The sequence below is a fragment of the Coregonus clupeaformis genome, chromosome 1 (assembly GCF_020615455.1).
Source record: "Coregonus clupeaformis isolate EN_2021a chromosome 1, ASM2061545v1, whole genome shotgun sequence".
NCBI classification, from domain to species: domain Eukaryota; kingdom Metazoa; phylum Chordata; class Actinopteri; order Salmoniformes; family Salmonidae; genus Coregonus; species Coregonus clupeaformis.
Genome location: NC_059192.1, coordinates 63706694 through 63726228, shown reverse-complemented (window position 1 = coordinate 63726228; position 19535 = coordinate 63706694). Strand labels below are relative to the sequence as shown.

Genomic DNA, 19535 nt, shown 5'->3' with positions numbered 1-19535 from the left:
ATCAGAAATACAGGCGCCTCACAGGTCCTCAACTGGCAGCTTCATTAAATAGTACCCGCAAAACACCAGTCTCAACATCAACAGTGAAGAGGCGACTCCGGGATGCTGACCTTCTAGGCAGAGTTGCAAAGAAAAAGCCATATCTCAGACTTTTTATTGGCCAGTCTGAGATATGGCTTTTTCTTTGCAACTCTGCCTAGAAGGTCAGCATCCCGGAGTCGCCTCTTCATGGCTATTGTAGCTGGAAACGGCTGATTTTTTATGGAATATCTACATAGGTGTACAGAGGCCCATTATCAGCAACCATCAGCCTTTTAAAATGATAAACTTGGATTAGCAAACACAACGTGCCATTGGAACACAGGACTGATGGTTGCTGATAATGGGCCTCTGTACGCCTATGTAGATATTCCATAAAAAATCTGCCGTTTCCAGCGACAATAGCCATTTACAACATTAACAATGTCTACACTGTATTTCTGATCAATTTGATGTTATTTTAATGAACAAAAAAATTGCTTTTCTTTCGAAAAAACAAGGACATTTTTAAGTGACTCCAAACTTTTTAACGGTAGTGTATATACTGACTCGGTGACTGGGTTCATCAGGAAGTGCATAGAGGATTTTGTTGCCACTGTGACGATTATAACTTATCCAAACCAAAAATTGTGGCTAGATGGCAGCATTCGCGCAAAACTGAAAGCACAAACCACTGCATTTAACCATGGCAAGGTGACTGGGAATATGGACAAACAGACCAGTTATGACCTCTGTAAGGCAATCATAGAGGCAAAACGACAGCACAGGAACAAAGTGCAGTCGCAATTCAACGACTCAGACACGAGACGTATGTGGCAGGGACTCCAGACAATCATGTATTATAAAGGGAAAGCCAGCCACATCGCAGACACCAACGCATTTCTCCCGGATAAGCTAAACACCTTCTTCGCCCATTTAGAGGAAAACAACATCGAAATGCCAATGAGGGCCCACTTCGCTCACGAGGCCGACGGGAGTAAGTCATTTAAGCGCATTAACCCTCGCAAGGCTGCTGGCATCCCAAGCCGCATCCTCAGAGCATCTGCAGACCAGCTGGCTGGAGTGTTTACGGACATATTCAATCTCTCCATATCCCAGTCTGTTGTCCCCACTTGCTTCAAGATGTCCACCATTGTTCCTGTACCCAGTAAAGCTAAGGTACTGGACTAAATGTCTATCGCCCTGTAACACTCACGTCTGTCATCATGAAGTGCTTTGAGAGGCTAGTTAAGGACCATATCACCTCTGTGGCTCAGCTGGTAGAGCCAGCTGTAGCTCAGCTGGTAGAGCACGGCGCTTGTAACGCCAAGGTAGTGGGTTCGATCCCCGGGACCACCCATACACAAAAAAAAATGTATGCACGCATGACTGTAAGTCGCTTTGGATAAAAGCGTCTGCTAAATGGCATATTATTATTATTACCTCTACCTCCACCTTACCCGATAACCTAGACCCACTACAATTCGCATACCGCCCCAACAGATCCACGGACGACACAATCACCATTGCACTGCACACTGCCCTATCCCACCTGGACAAGATGCATACCTATTTAAGAATGCTGTTCATCAACTACAGCTCAGCCTTCAACACCATAGTGCCCTCCAAGCTCTTCACTAAGCTCAGGGCCCTGAGTCTAAACCCCTCCCTGTGCAACTGTGTCCTGGAGTTCCTGACAGGCTGACCCCAAGTGGTGAAGGTAGGCAACAACACCCCCACCATGCTGATCCTCAACATGGGGGACCCACAAGGGTGCATGCTCAGCCTCCTCCTGTACTCCCTGTTCACCCATGACTACGTGGCCACGCACGTCTCCAACTCAATCATCAAGTTTGCTGATGACAAAACACTGTTAGGCCTGATTACCACTAATGACGAAACAGCCTACAGGGACGATGTGAGAGCCCTGGCGGAGTAGTGGCAGGAAAATAGCTTCTCCCTCAACAAAACGAAGGAGCAGATCGTGAACTACAGAACACAGCAGAGAGAGCATGCCCCCATCCACGTCGACGGGCTGCATTCGGAAAGTATTCAGAACCCTTGACTTTTTCCACATTTTGTTACATTTTGCCTTATTCTAAAATTGATTAAATTAAACATTTTCCTCAATCTACACACAATACCCCATAATAACAAAGTGAAAACAGATTTTTTGAAATGTTTGCAAATGTATAAAAAAAACTGAAATACCTTATTTACATAAGTATTCAGAACCTTTGCTATGAGACTCAAAATTGAGCTCAGGTGCATCCTGTTTCCATTGATCATCCTTGAGATGTTTCTACAACTTGATTGATTACCTGTGGTAAATTCAATTGATTGGACATGATTTGAAAAGGCACACCTATATAAGGTCCCACAGTTTACAGTGCATGTCAGAGCAAAAACCAAGCCATGAGGTCGAAGCAATTGTCCGTAGAGCTCAGAGACAGGATCGTGTCAAGGCACAGATCTGGGGAAGGGTACCAAAAAATGTCTGCAGCATTGAAGGTCCCCAAGAACACAGTGGCCTCCATCATTCTAAGTTGATGGAGGCCACTCTAAGTTTGGAACCACCAAGACTCTTCCTAGAGCTGGCCGCCCGGACAAACTAAGCAATCGGGGAAGAAGGGCCTTGGTCAGGGAGGTGGCCAAAACCCGATGGTCACTCTGACAGAGCCCCAGATTTCCTCTGTGGAGATGGGAGAACCTTCCAGAAGAACAACCATCTCTGCAGCATTCCACCAAACAGGCCTTTATGGTAGAGTGGCCAGACGGAAGCCACTACTCAGTAAAAGGCACATGACAGCCCGCTTGGAGTTTGCCAAAAGGCACCTAAAGGACTCTCAGACCATGAGAAACAAGATCTGATGAAACCAAGATTGAACTCTTTGGCCTGAATGCCAAGCGTCACATCTGGAGGAAACCGGGCACCGCTCATCACCAATATTGCCAATACAATCCCTACGGTGAAGCATGGTGGTGGCAGCCTCATGCTGTGGGGATGTTTTTCATGGGCAGGGACTTGGAGACTAGTGAGGATCGAGGGAAAGATGAACGGAGCAAAGTACAGAGATCCTTGATGAAAACCTGCTCCAGAGCGCTCAGGACCTCAGACTGGGGCAACGGTTCACCTTCCAACAGGACAATGACCCTAAGCACACAGCCAAGACAACGCAGGAGTGGTTTCTGAATGTCCTTGAGTGGCCCAGCCAGAGCCCGGACTTGAACCCGATCGAACATCTCTGGAGAGACCTGAAAATAGCTGTGCAGCGAAGCTGCCCATCCAACCTGACAGAGCTTGAGAGGATCTGCAGAGAAGAATGGGAGAAACTCCCCAAATACAGGTGTGCCAAGCTTGTAGCATCATACCCAAGAAGACTCGAGGCTGTAATCGCTGCCAAAGGTGCTTCAACAAAGTACTGAGTAAAGGGTCTGAATACTTATGTAAATGTAATATTTAAGTTGTTTTATTTGATTTATTGTTGCCAAAAAAAATTACAAACCTGTTTTTGCTTTGTCATTATGGGGTATTGAGTTAATCCATTTTAGAATAAGACTGTAACGTAACAAAATGTGGATAGAGTCAAGGGGTCTGAATACTTTCAGAATGCACTGTATATATTTATATTACGTATTCTAACATTTCTCGTTCTGATATTTCTCAATGTCTTTCTTTTTAGTTTTTGGATGATGTGCGTGTTGTTTTGTATTGCTAGTAATTATTACTGTACTGTTATAGCTAGCATTTTGCTGCATCTGCGATAACATCTGTGTACACGACCAATCAACTTTGATTCGATTTGCACCTGTACTGTCTCTTTCTGCTAGATGGTAGCAGAGTGAACGGACCGTGACTCGGGTGGCTGAGGTCCTTGATGATCTTCTTGGCATTCCTTTGACACTGAGTGCTGTAAGTGTCCTGGAGCACAGGCAGCGTGCCCCCGTTGATGCTTTGGGCTGATCGCACCACCCTCTGGAGAGCCAGTCGGTTGATGGCGGTGCAGTTGCCGTACCTGGCAGTGATGCAGCCAGACAGAATGCTCTCAATTGTGCATCTATAGAAGTTTGTGAGGGTCTTAGGGGGTCTTAGGGGCCAGCAAAAATTTGTGAGGGTCTTAGGGGCCAGCAAAAATATTTCATCTAAGTGGAGAAGTGCAACTGAAGCACAAAATGTGTCCTTTTACATTCATGATCTGGTGCGAACCCTGACTGAACCGAGCAGAATTTACAATAAGAATAATTTTTAATCTGCGTTTACAAAACACAGTAAGTCATTTTTTCTGGGTTTTATCTTTCCTTTTCTGCGTGAAAAACTCAGAATCCTGCGTTATCACGACACCTGCACCATAGTAATCCTCCTCTTAGGATCCTGACGGTTTCTCCGATTTTGGGATTAAAGTGCCTGGATGTTGCGAGGTTGGGGTTTGTGTGCTGGGTAGAGCAGTGCACAGTCCTGTCTGGTACAGAGCTCAAACACATTGTTCTGTAATGCTGAGATCAGCAGAGCTGAGGCTCCCAGGATAGCACAGGTGGATAAAGGGCTCATCTTCATAGGAAAAGTTACATAGAGGAGTTCCATACCAACCATATCCATACATAACACCATGGAGGAAATGTCACATTTCAACTGTAGTTTCTCCATCCACTACAAGTAGTAGAAGTTTTTGTTGTATTAATAGTTATCTGGTATAGCCAATCTGCCTGCACATACAATACACACACATACCCACACACATGCCCAACGCACACATACACACACACTCCTCTCCACAGGCCTGTCTGTGTGTAGAGATTACTAGCTGCTGAAGCAGTCGACTTCTCTAAGCCCTTGTGTGTCACTGGCTTTACAGTGCTCTGCCGAGGAGACCAGAAGAGGCACCAAATCCCTCCACTCTGGAGTCTATCATTGCCCATCTCCCAACACACACACACTACTTATTCTGTCTAAGTCAGGGGAGCGGTGGCTCTAACTAGTGTATTCCTTCAGTCCAATAGTTGAGTGGGGGGCTATTGTATTAATCTGCTCACTCTGCTTCCGACCTACTGGGACTAGCTGCTTAGTGAGGAACTTCGCCTGAATGTAGGGAAGTTGGTTTCAACATTCAAAAATGTCTGAGAAAGGGTGTGTACTTTTTAAAGTCAGGCATCTCAGACAGACTTACTGTACAGCTGGAGCTAGATTGGCACCTGGATAAAATATCCAAAAGACACAGACATCCTCCTATTTGCTAAAGGGACAGAGACAGACAGACAAACAGATGGATGGACGTCTGTCTAGCAGCCATCTCCCTCTCTAGTCTTACTACCGCTCATCTTTCCCATCATGTCTTAATTCTTTACCTGCTCCTCTTTCCATCATCTCAGTCTTCTCTACCTCCTCCCTCATTGTTGGGATTCCCCTATAGGATGAGAACAGGGAAGAAAACCATCTGCCTGCCAGATACCAGCATGTTCTTAGGAGTTTAAACATAGTCTCCATACAAACACAGCAATCCTATTCTCATCAACGATAATCTGCCTATTCAGGAGGAGAGGTGGACATGCCATGACAGAGAGAGTAATAGAGAGAAAGAGAGAGAGAGAAGGAGATATGGAGAGGGAGAGAGGGAGATAAATCTGTTGAGGGAGTGCAGTCCGAGGTAAGAGTCCGTGGTGGTGCCCTCGTCACCCAGCAACATGCATTTAGCCAAGGTGCCTGTAAAGAAACAGTCACTAGTGCACATTCTTCACATTTTGCTGCCTTAAAATGTAATCTGCCAAACCTACAGATCTACACAACGTACTCCACATTTTCAGTGAAAGAAAAATTATAGAACATTTTCCAAATTACTGATTGATGTGTTGATTGCGTACAGTTGAAGTCAGACGTTTACATACACTTAGGTTGGAGTCATTAAAACTCGTTTTTCAAACACTCCACAAATGTCTTGTTAACAAACTATAGTTTTGGCAAGTCGGTTAGGACATCTACTTTGTGTATGACACAAGTAATATTTCCAACAATTGTTTACAGACAGATTATTTCACTTATAATTCACTGTATCACAATTCCAGTGGGTCAGAAGTTTACATACACTAAATTGACTGTGCCTTTAAACAGCTTGGAAAATTCCAGAAAAGGATGTCATGGATTTAGAAGCTTCTGATGGGCTAATTGACATAATTTGAGTCAATTGGAGGTGTACCTGTGGATGTGTTTCAAGGCCTACCTTCAAACTCAGTGCCTCTTTGCTTGACATCATGGGAAAATCAAAAGAAATCAGCCAAGACCTCAACTGCACGTGGGGACTTTTTGGAGAAATGTCCTCTGGTCTGATGAAACAAAAATAGAATTGTTTGGCCATAATGACCATCGTTATGTATGGAGGAAAAAGGGGGTTGCTTGCAAGCCGAAGGACACCATCCCAACCGTGAAGCACGGGGGTGGCAGCATCATGCTGTGGGGGTGCTTTGCTGCAGGAGGGACTAGTGCACTTCACAAAATAGATGGCATCATGAGGAAGGAAAATTATGTGGATATATTGAAGCAACATCTCAAGACATCAGTCAGGAAGTTAAAGCTTGGTCGCAAATGGGTCTTCCAAATGGACAATGACCCCAAGCATTTCCTGGTTGCAAAAATTCTAATAGTTTGCCTAATTTCTGTTTATGTGACAAAACAAGCAAGTATAGTGTAGAGAATCATTGTACCATCTAAACCGCTGTGAAATATATTTGCCATAACCAAAAATATTGTATTTTCAGCTGGTTGAAACTGGTGTACCGAACCGAAAGTAAAAGATGCAAAAAACTAAACTTAAGAACGGGAAGCATAGAAATAGCGCACATAGAACAGATCTACCACTTCTTAGACTTGCTTTCAATGAGAATGACATATCTATAACTCACATTTCTATGTGAATTCACCCCAAAAGTTACATATTGCAGCTTTAAGCTCAGTAAATGTGATCAGGACTGCAACTGGACCATTCAGGAACACTCACCACCTCTTGGAAAGCCATTCTGGTGTGTCTTTGGCATTTAAGTTTGTGTAATTGTCCCGCTGAAAAATAAAACTAATTGTATTTTTTCAGAAGACTACGGTGGGTTTTCTTCTAACTTCTTACCTGGGCTTTTCTCCTTTCATCTTTCTTTTGATCCTGACTAACTCCCCAGTCCCAGCCAGTGACAAGCATACCCATTACCAACCCACTATCACAAATGATCGTGACATAGACACAAATTACTAATGCGAAATTCGTGATACACACAAATATATATTTATTTTCATGTCCATTACATGATTTTGTGTACAGTGCATTTCAATCACAGATGAAGGCAGTAGGTTACATAAGACAGAAACGATACAAGGGAGGGAGTGTGGTTGGGGAGGACGGGTGGGCGCATAACGCGGTCTAGCAACTCAAATGCGTGTTTGAATCACATGATGGACAACTTTAGCATTTTAACTCATTAGCAACTTTGCAACTACGTACTACTTTTTAACTACTTAGCTAGCATGTTAGCTAACATTAACCATTTAAATACTTAGCTAGCATGTTACCTAACCCTTACCTTACCCTAAACCTAACCTTAACCCCTACAAAACAAAGGAGATGATCGTGGACTTCAGGAAACAGCAGAGGGTGCACCCCCCTATCCACATCGACGGGACCGCAGTGGAGAAGGTGAAAGCTTCAAGTTCCTTGGCGTACACATCACTAACAAACTTAAATGGTCCAACCACGCAGACAGTGTGGTGAAGAAGAACAGAGCCTCTTCAATCTCAGGAGGCTGAAGAAATTTGGCTTGGCACCTAAAACCCTCACAAACTTTTACAGATGCACAATTGAGAGCATCCTGTCTGGCTGTATCACCACCTGGTACGGCAACTGCACCACCCGCAACCGCTGGGCTCTCCAGAGGGTGGTGCGGTCTGCCAAAGGCATTACCGGGGGCAAACTACCCGCCCTCCAGGACACTTACAGCACCCGATATCACAGGAAGGCCAAAAAGATCATCAAGGACATCAACCACCCGAGCCACTGCCTGTTCACCCCACTATCATCCAGAAGGCAAGGTCAGTACAGGTGCATCAAAGCTGGGACCGAGACAATTAAAAACAGCTTCTATCTCAAGGCCATCAGACTGTTAAATAGCCTTCACTAGCACACTGGAGGCTGCTGCTGCCTATTGAAATCACTGGCCACTTTAAGAAATGGAAAAATAGTCACTTTAATAATGTTTACAAATCTTGCATTACTCATCTCATATGTACAGTGGGGAGAACAAGTATTTGATACACTGCCGGTTTTGCAGGTTTTCCTACTTATAAAGCATTTAGAGGTCTGTCATTTTTTATCATATGTACACTTCAACTGTGAGAGACGGAATCTAAAACAAAAATCCAGAAAATCACATTGTATGATTTTTAAGTAATTAATTTGCATTTTATTGCATGACATTAGTATTTGATCACCTACCAACCAGTAAGAATTCCGGCTCTCACAGACCTGTTAGTTTTTCTTTAAGAAGCGCTCCTGTTCTCCACTCATTACCTGTATTAACTGCACCTGTTTGAACTCATTACCTGTATAAAAGACACCTGTCCACACACTCAATCAAACAGACTCCAACCGCTCCACAATTGCCAAGACCAGAGAGCTGTGTAAGGACATCAAGGATAAAATATTTAGACCTGCACAATGCTGGGATGGGCTACAGGACAATAGACAAGCAGCTTGGTGAGAAGGCAACAACTGTTGGCGCAATTATTAGCAAATGGAAGAAGTTCAAGATGACGGTCAATCACCCTCGGTCTGGGGCTCCATGCAAGATCTCACCTCGTGGGGCATCAATGATCATGAGGAAGGTGAGGGATCAACCCAGAACTACACGGCAGGACCTGGTCAATGACCTGAAGAGAGCTGGGACCACAGTCTCAAAGAAAACCATTAGTAACACACTACGCCGTCATGGATTAAAATCCTGCAGCGCACGCAAGGTCCACCTGCTCAAGCCAGCGCATGTCCAGGCCCGTCTGAAGTTTGCCAATGAACATCTGGATGATCTAGAGGAGGAATGGGAGAAGGTCATGTGGTCTGATGAGACAAAAATAGAGCTTTTTGGTCTAAACTCCACTCGCCGTGTTTGGAGGAAGAAGAAGGATGAGTACAACCCCAAGAACACCATCCCAACCGTAAAGCATGGAGGTGGAAACATCATTCTTTGGGGATGCTTTTCTGCAAAGGGGACAGGACGACTGCAACGTATTGAGGGGAGGATGGATGGGGCCATGTATCGCGAGATCTTGGCCAAAAACTCCTTCCCTCAGTAAGAGCATTGAAGATGGGTCGTGGCTGGTTCTTCCAGCATGACAACGACCCGAAACACACAGCCAGGGCAACTAAGGAGTGGCTCCGTAAGAAGCATCTGAAGGTCCTGGAGTGGCCTAGCCAGTCTCCAGACCTGAACCCAATAGAAAATCTTTGGAGGGAGAAAGGCTGAAAGTCCGTATTGCCCAGCGACAGCCCCGAAACCTGAAGGATCTGGAGAAGGTCTGTATGGAGGAGTGGGCCAAAATCCCTGCTGCAGTGTGTGCAAAGCTGGTCAAGACCTACAGGAAACATATGATCTCTGTAATTGCAAACAAAGGTTTCTGTACCAAATATTAAGTTCTGCTTTTCTGATGTATCAAATACTTATTTCATGCAATAAAATGCAAATTAATTACTTAAAAATCATACAATGTGATTTTCTGGATTTTTGTTTTAGATTCCGTCCCTCACAGTTGAAGTATACCTATGATAAAAATTACAGACCTCTACATGCTTTGTAAGTAGGAAAACCTGCAAAATCGGCAGTGCATCAAATACTTGTTCTCCCCACTGTATATACTGTATTCTATAATATTCTACTGTATCTTAGTCCATGCCAATCTGTCATTGCTTGTCCATATATGTATATATTCTTAAATTCCATTCCTTACTTAGATTTGTGTTAGATATTACTTGTTAGATATTACTGCACTGTCGGAGCTAGAAGCACAAGCATTTCGCTACACCCGCAATAACATCTGCTAAACACGTGTATGTGACAAATATACTGGCCCTGTGTAGCTCAGTTGGTAGAGCATGGCGCTTGCAACGCCAAGGTTGTGGGTTCGATTCCCACACGGGGCCAGTATGAAAAATGTATGCACTCACTAGCTGTAAGTCGCTCTGGATAAGAGCGTCTACTAAAATGTAAATATGATTTGATTTAACCTTAACGCCTAGCTAACGTTAGCCACAACACATTTTAATTATTTATGAAGAAAATCTTCTACTGGACACGAATGCAATACAATACAAAACAGAGTGTCTGTATTTTCAAGTATTGTGGTGGCAGCATCATGTTATGGGTATGCTTCTCACCGGCAGGGACCAGAGTGTTTGTCAGGATCAAAAGAAAGCCCAGGTAAAAAGTTAGAGGATAACCCACCTCAGTCGTCTGTAAATCTTACCCTGGTATATAGTTTGATTTTTCAGAGGGACAATTGCACACATTTTATTGACAAAGACACTCCTGTAGCTCAGTTGGTAGAGCATGGCGCTTGCAACGCCAGGGTTGTGGGTTCGATTCCCACGGGGGGCCAGTATGAAAAATGTACGCACTCACTAACTGTAATTCGCTCTGGATAAGAGCGTCTGCTAAATGACTAAAATGTAAATGTAATAATGTTTTTCCAAGAGGTGTGAATGTTCCTGAGTGGTCCACTCTCAGTCCTGACTTACATTTTTGAAGGTTTGAACATTGCTGCCCATCAATGATTCCCAATCACATTTACTGAGCTTGAGCAATTTTTACAAAAATGATGGATATACACTACTGTTCAAAAGTTTGGGGTCACTTAGAAATGTCCTTGTTTTCAGTGAAGAGGCCACTCCGGGATGCTGACCTTCTAGGCAGAGTTGCAAAGAAAATGCCATATCTCAGACTGGCCAATTAAAAGAAAAGATTAAGCTGGGCAGTCTGAGATATGGCTTTTTCTTTGCAACTCTGCCTAGAAGGTCAGCATCCCGGAGTCGCCTCTTCACTGTTGATGTTGAGACTGGTGTTTTGCGGGTACTATTTAATGAAGCTGCCAGTTGAGGACCTGTGAGGCGTCTGTTTCTCAAACTAGACACTAATGTATTTGTCCTCTTGCTCAGTTGTGCACCGGGCCTCCCACTCCTCTTTCTATTCTGGTTAGAGCCAGTTTGCGCTGTTCTGTGAAGGGAGTAGTACACAGCGTTGTACGAGATCTTCAGCCTTCATTTTTCAGAACAAGAATAGACTGACGAGTTTCAGAAGAAAGTTATTTGTTTCTGGCCATTTTGATCCTGTAATCGAATCCATAATTGCTGATGCTCCAGATACTCAACTAGTCTCAAGAAGGCCAGGTTTTATTTCTTCTTTAATCAGCACAACAGTTTTCAGCTGTGCTAACATAATTGCAAAAGGGTTTTCTAATGATCAATTAGCCATTTAAAATGATAAACTTGGATTAGCAAACACAACGTGCCATTGGAACACAGGACTGATGGTTGCTGATAATGGGCCTCTGTACGCCTATGTAGATATTCCATTAAAAATCAGCCGTTTCCAGCTACAATAGCCATTTACAACATTAACAATGTCTACACTGTATTTCTGATCAATTTGATGTTATTTTAATGGACCAAAAAATTGCTTTTCTTTCGAAAACAAGGACATTTCTAAGTGACCCCAAACTTTTGAACGGTAGTCTATGTTGCCCTAAGAGTTGTGCAAAGTTGGTAGAATCTTATTCAAAATGATTCACAGCTGTAATGGCTGCCAAAGGTGCTTCCACCAAGTATTAACTCTGGGGTGTGAAGACATACGCAATCAAGACATCTTCGTCTTTTTATTTTGTATTATTTAGGAAAATGTTCTGTGTAGATCTGTAGGGGAAAATGTAATGTAATCCCTTTTTATATTTCATTTTAAGGCAGTAAAATTTGAAGACCGTGCAAGGGGTGTGTAAACTTTCACTAGGCACTGTAAGTCTCCCAGCGTCAGGTAACTCGTTGGTTTATAAATCTCTTGAAGTTTCCAAGCAAGCGGTGGAAAATGGAGGAAAAACACAATCAGGGTCCCAGTTATCTCTCCTGTTTCTGCTCTCCTGTTCATCTATCTATCTCTATCACTCTCTCCGCCGTGCTGCCACCATGACGCCCCGTTTCCCATCACAGCCATGTGGTCCGGTGGCCTTGGCTTTTTCTAAGTGCGTTAAACTAACATCCGCCGCTGAGTGTGTCGAGGGAAGATAAGGCATACAAAATAAAGATATGATTGCTATTTTTTTCTTAATCTTTTTTCTAAATCCCTTTTCCTTTTGGAATGATGTTGCCATTATTGGGAATGTAAGGGTATGCTAGTGTAGGGTGTTCTGTTTCCAGGCGTAGTGTCTATGGACATCCAGACTCAGGGCTCTCTTTCTCTCTCTGACCTACAGTGCAGGTTGGGCTGGACTGGCTGGGCGACTACAGTGTTGTCCAGTTATTCTGAGGGTTTCAGAGATACCTACTGTTCCCCTTGCGCAGGTCTGAGTGGAGAGCTTGTTGACAGTGATATGAGAACCAAGTGGGAACCAGAGCTTATTGACCCAGAGTGGATCCTCTTATGTGACACTTTTCATTCACTCCCAGTCTCAGATAATATCGGTCCTGCCAGGTTGGGAGATGGGGATTTTAAAAGACTGTTAATAAGTATGTATTTAACAGATTTAAAAACAGAGTATGCATTAAATTCAGTTACTATAGGAACTGACTCTGAGATGAGGCTTGCACATCTGGTCAACATTGTCAACCACATTGTCAACCACATTGTCAGGTGAAGATACACTATATATACAAAAGTATGTGGACACCCGTTCAAATTAGTAGATTAGGCTATTTCAGCCACACCCGTTGCTGGCAGCTGTATAAAATCGAGCATACAGCCATGCAATCTCCATAGACAAGCATTGGCAGTAGAATGTCCTTACTGAAGAGCTCAGTGACTTTCAACGTGGCACCGTTATAGGATGCCACCTTTCCAACAAGTCAGTTTGTCACATTTATGCCCTGCTAGAGCTGTCCCGGTCAACTGTAAGTGCTGTTATTGTGGAAATGTTTAGAACCAACAACAGCTCAGCCGCAAAGTGGTAGGCCACACAAACTCACAGAACGGGACCGCTGAAGCGCGTAGGGCTTGCAACACTCACTACCGGGTTCCAAACTGCTTCTGGAAGCAACGTCAGCACAATAACTGAATCTGGGTTTGGCGGATGCCAGGAGAACGCTAACTGCCCCAATACATAGTGCAAACTGTAAAGTTTAGTGGAGGAGGAATAATGGTTTGGGGCTGTTTTTCATAGTTCGGGCAAGGCCCCTTAGTTCCAGTGAAGGGAAATCTTGACGCTACAGCATACAATGACATTCTAGACGATTCTGTGCTTCCAACTTTGTGGCAACAGTTTGGGGAAGGCCCTTTTCTGTTTCAGCATGACAATGCCCCCGTGCACAAAGTGAGGTCCATACAGAAATTGTTTTTCGAGATCGGTGTGGAAGAACTTGACTGGCCTGCACAGAGCCTTGACCTCAACCCCATCAAACACTTTTGGGATGAATTGGAACACCGACTGCGAGCCAGGCCTAATCGCCCAACATCAGTGCCCGACCTCACTAATGCTCTTGTGGCTGAATGGAAGCAAGTCCCTGCAACAATGTTCCAACATCTAGTGGAAAGCCTTCCCAGAAGAGTGGATGCTGTTACAGCAGCAAAGGGGGGACCAACTCCATATTAATGCCCATGATTTTGGAATGAGATGTTCGACAAGCAGGTGTCCACATACTTTTGATCATGTAGTGTATCAAACTAGGACAAGGTTTTCACAAGGATTCTCACTCTTAATGACGCTATTTGAATAATGGGGATCCAACAGTAGCTCATGGAGAAATCCTGCCTGGTCAGCAGAAATACTAAAAGCTGAACGTGAAGGTCAAGCAGCTGTTGTAATCTGTGTTGGAAAGTGATATTGGCCTGTAACTCTACATCATGCAGATTACACTAATTATATTATATTTCATTACAGTAATCAAGCTGTCATCAGAATAATATGCTTGTTCTTCGTATTTAGTTGTAGGTTTTTTTTTACATTTCAAAATTGTTTAACATTCAAGGAAGACCTGGCCTTTTTACTGTAGTTCTCTTACCTGAAACCCTTGTCAGATCTTAGTATAATAGTATGGTGTGCCATTCCTGTTTGATTGAAAATTATATGTATTTGGGGTCCCCAGTGCTAGAAAGGCACTTCCTGTTCTAAACCACCTTGTACATTAGGGTTAGTGATCCAGCAACCTCACCTGACAAAACAATTCCCTTAATAGGTTGCATTAGCAGGGAGCGCCCTTCACCTCCACTCACCTGTATCCTGATTTGATTATGTTGTCCAATTAATTTAATTTGAGCTGGATATCTCTGGTTATCCAGAAGCCATTGGCTTTAAATAGCAATCATGAAAAATAAGCTATTTGGTTGTAAGCCAGCATTTCCCAAACTCGGGCCTGGGAATCCCAAGGGGTGCATGTTTTGGTTTTTGCCCTAGCACTACAAAGCTGATTCAAATAATCAAAGCTTGATGATTAGTTGATTATTTGAATCAGCTGTGTAGTGCTATGGCAAAAACCAAAACGTGCACCCAGGGGGGGCCCCAGGACCGAGTTTGGGAAACGCTGTGTAAGCTTTTTCATGAAGTGTTTTTAGTTTCTATGAAAAGCTTTAATTTAGAGTTTAAAAAGTGTTAATTTTAAGTGTGGAAAGTTTGTCTTTCAAGAGTTACATGTGGTGGTGGTTTCTATCCAATAGTAGTGATGGCTTTGGATGTCGTGGTTTTCAAGGTCAGACATATTAGCTGCAATGAAACCGTGTAGTGATTGCTATAGAAAAAGTGGCAGGTAACGGTGTTGGAAAGGATCTAGTTGTGATTTGGAGTGAAGGGCTGACAGGTAATCTTGTCTGGCTCCACTGACCAGACACGTCAGGCTATAGACTAGAGTGTCAGCCCAGGCTTTTTTTCTCTCCTCCACCCTCACTTTGTCCCTTTCTCTATACCTCTCGAACTCAGACATCTTGTTCTGTAATCAGTGCTGAGGTTTGGCCTCCTGTTCATAGCGACAGGAAAGAGCACTGAGGCGATTGTTGCCATGCCTACCCAAGGCGCACTGTGGCTTGACCACACACATGCATAGGCACCATGCGTGCACACACACACACTCTCACACACACATATCAGCTTTCCCTCTGCAAAAACCCAGGAATCACTGGTGTGTGAAATGCTTAAACATGTTGAGCTTTTCCTTGTTTTTCTCTTTAGTTGTTTTGGCTGCATACAAGGAGATGTACTTCCTGTCCTAATGAGTATACTAGTCAAGCCTACCGCTGTAAAGAGGGCAAGCCATGCTGAAAATCCATATTAACTACAGTAAGCAGCTGGTGTCATTGTGTCATTGTGTTCTCCACTTTTTTTTGCATTGTGGAGAAAATAGCAGACCATCAGATAGTTTTTTTTTTGAAAAACAACAACCCATAGCAGCCTAGAGAGGCATAGAGCTATGCTTCAGTGACATATAGTCCCTCGTCTCCTGCTGAACTCTGATATGTTAGGGCTTGGGCAAGAGTTGGGGAAGCGTTTCTGGGAATGGGTTTAAGTGGGCGGGAGGCAGTGAGCTCATTACTGTCTGCTGTGTTTTACTTGCCACACTGCTGAGTGTCTTCTTTGAAGCTCACCTCCCTTCTTCTGTCTCTCTCCCTCCTCCCTTTCACTCCCTCCCCTATGTGTTTCTCCCTGTAGGCATTGCCATCGCCAGTGCCCTGATTGACACCTCGCAGCAGAAACCTGGAGACTTCAAAGATAAATACCATGGCCTGAAGAATCGCAAACCGCACGCAGTAGCACATCAGGGGACCTGTGTTTGAACCGCCTGACCAAAAGGGGAGCCTGAATGCACCTGAAAGGACCGTGAACGCTTCTGTTTTATAACGAGTTCTCACTCTATTTTTACCAGTCTCTCAACAACACGGCGTGCTGATGTGAACCTGGTGATAACAGAATCCCTTTATTGAGACGTTGATTGTCAGCAAAGTGTGCCTCCTCACCTCCACGCCCTGTAATGGTTTCTTTATAGAGTGACTTGTCTGCTCTCTGGTTGGATCTCTGCCCAGCCCAGCTGGGGGGTTCTGGACGTCCCATTGGCTCTCAGCCATGAAGTTTGTAGTCTGCACTTCCTCCCTGTTAATACATCTCCTTAAGAGTTCAGGAAGAGCAGGTCGCCACTGGAGATTTGACTGTCATGTGACGTGAGTCTGAAAGAACAATGCCAAGGGCCTCTTGTTGGAGAGATGTGTGCTCATTTTGATACAAAGATAAAAGCTCCTTCGTGTTTTATTTTAATGTATGTTCTGCCCAAGTTCAATCCAGGCTAAATTAACAGAGCAGCCTATGGGTCTAGGTAGAATAGCTTGTGACTTGACTATATGGTTGCTTCACTCTGAGGTAATACAGTGGGGAAAAAAAGTATTTAGTCAGCCACCAATTGTGCAAGTTCTCCCACTTAAAAAGATGAGAGAGGCCTGTAATTTTCATCATAGGTACACGTCAACTATGACAGACAAATTGAGAAAATAAAATCCAGAAAATCACAAGCAAGATTTCTGGCTCTCACAGACCTGTAACTTCTTCTTTAAGAGGCTCCTCTGTCCTCCACTCGTTACCTGTATTAATGGCACCTGTTTGAACTTGTTATCAGTATAAAAGACACCTGTCCACAACCTCAAACAGTCACACTCCAAACTCCACTATGGCCAAGACCAAAGAGCTGTCAAAGGACCCCAGAAACAAAATTGTAGACCTGCACCAGGCTGGGAAGACTGAATCTGCAATAGGTAAGCAGCTTGGTTTGAAGAAATCAACTGTGGGAGCAATTATTAGGAAATGGAAGACACTGATAATCTCCCTCGATCTGGGGCTCCACGCAAGATATCACCCCGTGGGGTCAAAATGATCACAAGAATGGTGAGCAAAAATCCCAGAACTACACGGGGGGACCTAGTGAATGACCTGCAGAGAGCTGGGACCAAAGTAACAAAGCCTACCATCAGTAACACACTACGCCGCCAGGGACTCAAATCCTGCAGTGCCAGACGTGTCCCCCTGCTTAAGCCAGTACATGTCTAGGCCCGTCTGAAGTTTGCTAGAGTGCATTTGGATGATCCAGAAGAGGATTGGGAGAATGTCATATGGTCAGATGAAACCAAAATAGAACTTTTTGGTAAAAACTCAACTCATCGTGTTTGGAGAACAAAGAATGCTGAGTTCCATCCAAAGAACACCATACCTACTGTGAAGCATGGGGGTGGAAACATCATGCTTTGGGGCTGTTTTTCTGCAATGGGACCAGGACGACTGATCCGTGTAAAGGAAAGAATGAATGGGGCCATGTATCGTGAGATTTTGAGTGAAAACCTCCTTCCATCAGCAAGGGCATTGAAGATGAAACGTGGCTGGGTCTTTCAGCATGACAATGATCCCAAACACACCGCCCGGGCAACGAAGGAGTGGCTTCGTAAGAAGCATTTCAAGGTCCTGGAGTGGCCTAGCCAGTCTCCAGATCTCAACCCCATAGAAGATCTTTGGAGGGAGTTGAAAGTCCGTGTTGCCCAGCGACAGCCCCAAAACATCACTGCTCTAGAGGAGATCTGCATGGAGGAATGGGCCAAAATACCAGCAACAGTGTGTGAAAACCTTGTGAAGACTTACAGAAAACGTTTGACCTGTGTCATTGCCAACAAAGGGTATATAACAAAGTATTGAGAAACTTTTGTTATTGACCAAATACTTATTTTCCACCATAATTTGCAAATAAATTCATTTAAAATCCTACAATGTGATTTTCTGGATTTTTTTTTCTCATTTTGTCTGTCATAGTTGACGTGTACCTATGATGAAAATTACAGGCCTCTCTCATCTTTTTAAGTGGGAGAACTTGCACAATTGGTGGCTGACTAAATACTTTTTTCCCCCACTGTATATCCTGTGCTGAGGATTCTGCACTGAGTTCCTCACATGACTTAGCCTACCAGCAGTACAGCATGTCATGGGCCAATGAAGAAGTCGGATGCAAAGAACAGCGAAAAAAAGGAAGAAAACTGGTATATCAGTATTGAAACATGCCTGTGTTTTTTATGTTTAAGTTCATTGTCAAAGAGCAATGGCATGACATTTATTATGGCATTCAAATGCATGTCCTCTCCATGTGTCATATAGTATTAGCACCCTTGATAAAGATGAGCAAAGAATACTGTATAAAATCAATAATACAAAATACTGAGCTATATTGTGTTACATTTTTCGGAAAATTATAGTATTTTATACTATTACAAATGCTCAGAGAAAGAGTTTAAGTAATAAAAAACATTCTCAAAAAGATAGGGGTGAAAACTATTGGCACCCCTGTTTTGAATAACTTTCAATACCTATAATAATAATAATAATAATAATAATAATAATAATATAAGCCAAAGTGACTTACAGTCATGTGTGCATACATTTTCATATGGGTGGTCCCAGCGGGAATACACAAAATACTTCACCTTGCAAGGATAATATGAGATTGAAGAACACATTGGGAGGGATCTTAGACCATTCCTCCATACAGAATATTTCCAGATCCTTATGGGCTGCCCTTTTCAATTCAAACCACAGGTGTTCGACCACAGATTTCCAGAGACAAATTACCATTGGAAAATGTTGATTTTGTGGTCAATTAACCATTTATTTGTGGATTTTGATGTTTACTTGGGGTTATTGTCTTGCTGGAAGACCTACTTGGGGCCAAGTTTCAGCCTCATGGCAGAGGCAACCAAGATTTTGGCTAAAATGGCCTGGTACTGGGTAAAGTTCATTATGGCGTACTTAACAAGGGCACGAGGACCAGTGGAAGCAAAATAGCCCCATAACATCATATATCCACCATATTTTACAGTAGGTATGGGTTTCTTTTCTGCAAATGCATCCTTCTTTCAACGCCAAATCCACCTCTGGTGTGCATGGCCAAAGCTCTATTTAAAAAATATATATATATATTACTTGTTAAACAAAATCTCTTTCTCTGAGCAATTGTATTAGTATAAAATAATATAATTTCCCCCAAAAAATATTTACATACAATATAGCTCAATATTTCTATTATTTATTGAATAAAGTCTTTCTAGCACATCTTTATCAAGGGTGCCAATAATTTTGGACCTAATTGTATGTGAAGATGTTTCAACATATTTCTCATTATCCGTCAACACATATCCTTTATACATAGCAAGACTCCTTGGTTTATTTAAGTATAGATTTAGAATATAAAATAATATTTTATTTGCTACTCATTTTCTATTTTGCCATATTTCGTTGTGATTGTATAGGATTGTGTTTCTAAGGGAATGACAAGGGCATACAGTCA

General features: G+C 43.2%; 1 protein-coding gene and 1 non-coding gene across 2 annotated transcripts in view; both read left to right on the top strand.

Annotated features, from left to right (window-relative positions):
* Window positions 1-16610, top strand: part of LOC121571651 (attractin-like protein 1) — a 351689-nt gene extending 335079 nt beyond the window's left edge. The window contains exon 30 of the mRNA XM_041883244.1: window positions 15878-16610. Coding sequence (XP_041739178.1) covers window positions 15878-16002 — 125 coding nt within the window. The 3' untranslated portion in view covers window positions 16003-16610. The remainder of the gene's footprint in view (window positions 1-15877) is intronic.
* trnaa-ugc lies at window positions 10107-10182 on the top strand. Its single transcript has one exon. It is a non-coding gene; the product is annotated as a tRNA-Ala (tRNA).
* Window positions 16611-19535: the final 2925 nt, after the last annotated feature.